Source organism: Terrapene carolina, unplaced genomic scaffold, assembly GCF_002925995.2.
Source record: "Terrapene carolina triunguis isolate 2854851 unplaced genomic scaffold, T_m_triunguis-2.0 Scaffold1618, whole genome shotgun sequence".
In the NCBI taxonomy this organism is placed as follows: domain Eukaryota; kingdom Metazoa; phylum Chordata; order Testudines; family Emydidae; genus Terrapene; species Terrapene triunguis.
The window spans coordinates 1-1,267 of record NW_020665969.1 but is presented as its reverse complement, the minus strand read 5'-3'; the positions used below and the strand labels follow the sequence as shown (position 1 = coordinate 1,267).

At 45.3% G+C, this 1,267-nt stretch overlaps 1 protein-coding gene across 1 annotated transcript; it reads right to left on the bottom strand.

Moving 5' to 3' along the window:
- Window positions 1–4: 4 nt before the first annotated feature.
- On the bottom strand, window positions 5–901 carry LOC112122665 (olfactory receptor 51G2-like; the record flags this gene model as incomplete). Its single annotated transcript, XM_024221407.2, has 1 exon — window positions 5–901. A coding segment is annotated over exon 1 (897 nt), but the record flags the coding sequence as incomplete, so codon positions are not given.
- Window positions 902–1,267: the final 366 nt, after the last annotated feature.

Genomic DNA, 1,267 nt, shown 5'->3' with positions numbered 1-1,267 from the left:
GGTGTTTGCTTTTCATGCTGTACACGATTGGGTTCATCAGGGGTGGGGCGAGGAGAAAGATGTAGCCCAGGACAATCTGTAGTAAGGGAGAAGAGCCCTTTCCCAATCTGTGTATCAAAGCCAAGCCAATATCTGGTATGTAGAAGAGCAGGACAGCGCAGAGGTGGGAGACGCAGGTGTTCAGGGCCCTGAGGCACTCCGTGTGTGATGCAACACTCAGCACAGTTTTGAGGATCATCACATAAGAGAGGAAGATGAGCAGTGAATCCAATCCCACCGTGAAGACTGTAAGAAACAAGCCATAGATGTAGTTGACTGTCATGTCTGAACAAGCCAGATTCATGACATCCTGGTGCAGGCAGTAGGAATGGGAGAGGACATTGGCTCGACAGTATTGGAACCGTTTCAGAAGAAAGGGGAATGGGAATGATACGGCCACCCCCCTTAGCACACACACCAGTCCCATCTTGGATATTCTTGGCAGAGTTAAGATGGAAGTATATTTCAGTGGGTTAGAGATCGCGACAAAGCGGTCAAATGCCATAAACAAGAGTATGGAGGATTCCGTGAATACAAATGAGTGGATGAAGAACAGCTGGGCAAAACAGGAATTGAGGCTGATCTCACTAGAGTTAAACAAATATATGCCCAGTATTGTCGGTATGGTGGATATCGATATGCCAAGGTCTGTGACGGCCAACATGGAAAGGAAAATGTACATGGGCTCATGGAGGCTTCGATCTGTTTTTATAATGAACAGAATGGTTGAATTTCCCAATATTGAAAAAACATAAATGAAGCAGAAGGGGATGGAGATCCAGAGATGGACGTCTTCCTGCCCAGGTATCCCGGTGAGAAGGAACATTGCAGATTTGAGTTTCGTGTCATTTACAGCTGACATAATGGACAGGGCAAGTTTCCAGGAGTTTTGGACTTTCCTTCCTGAAAGGAGAAAGAACAGGAGACTAGATGATATTTAATGAGAGCTCATTCTGCTCTTTAAAAACAACAAGGAGTCTGGTGGCACCTTAAAGACTAACAGATTTATTTGGGCATAAGCTTTCGTGGGTAAAAACCTCACTTCTTCAGATGCACTTCATTTCATTCTGCGCTTTGTGCATTACTAGAGACTCCCAAGAGCTCAAGAAAGATCAGCAAAAGTATAGTCTTGGATTTACGCCACCGATAAGAAGATAGGCATTGCCAGAGTGGATCAGACCTGCAGTCCATCTAGCTCAGTATCCAGTGGCCAGTTCTAGATGCTTCA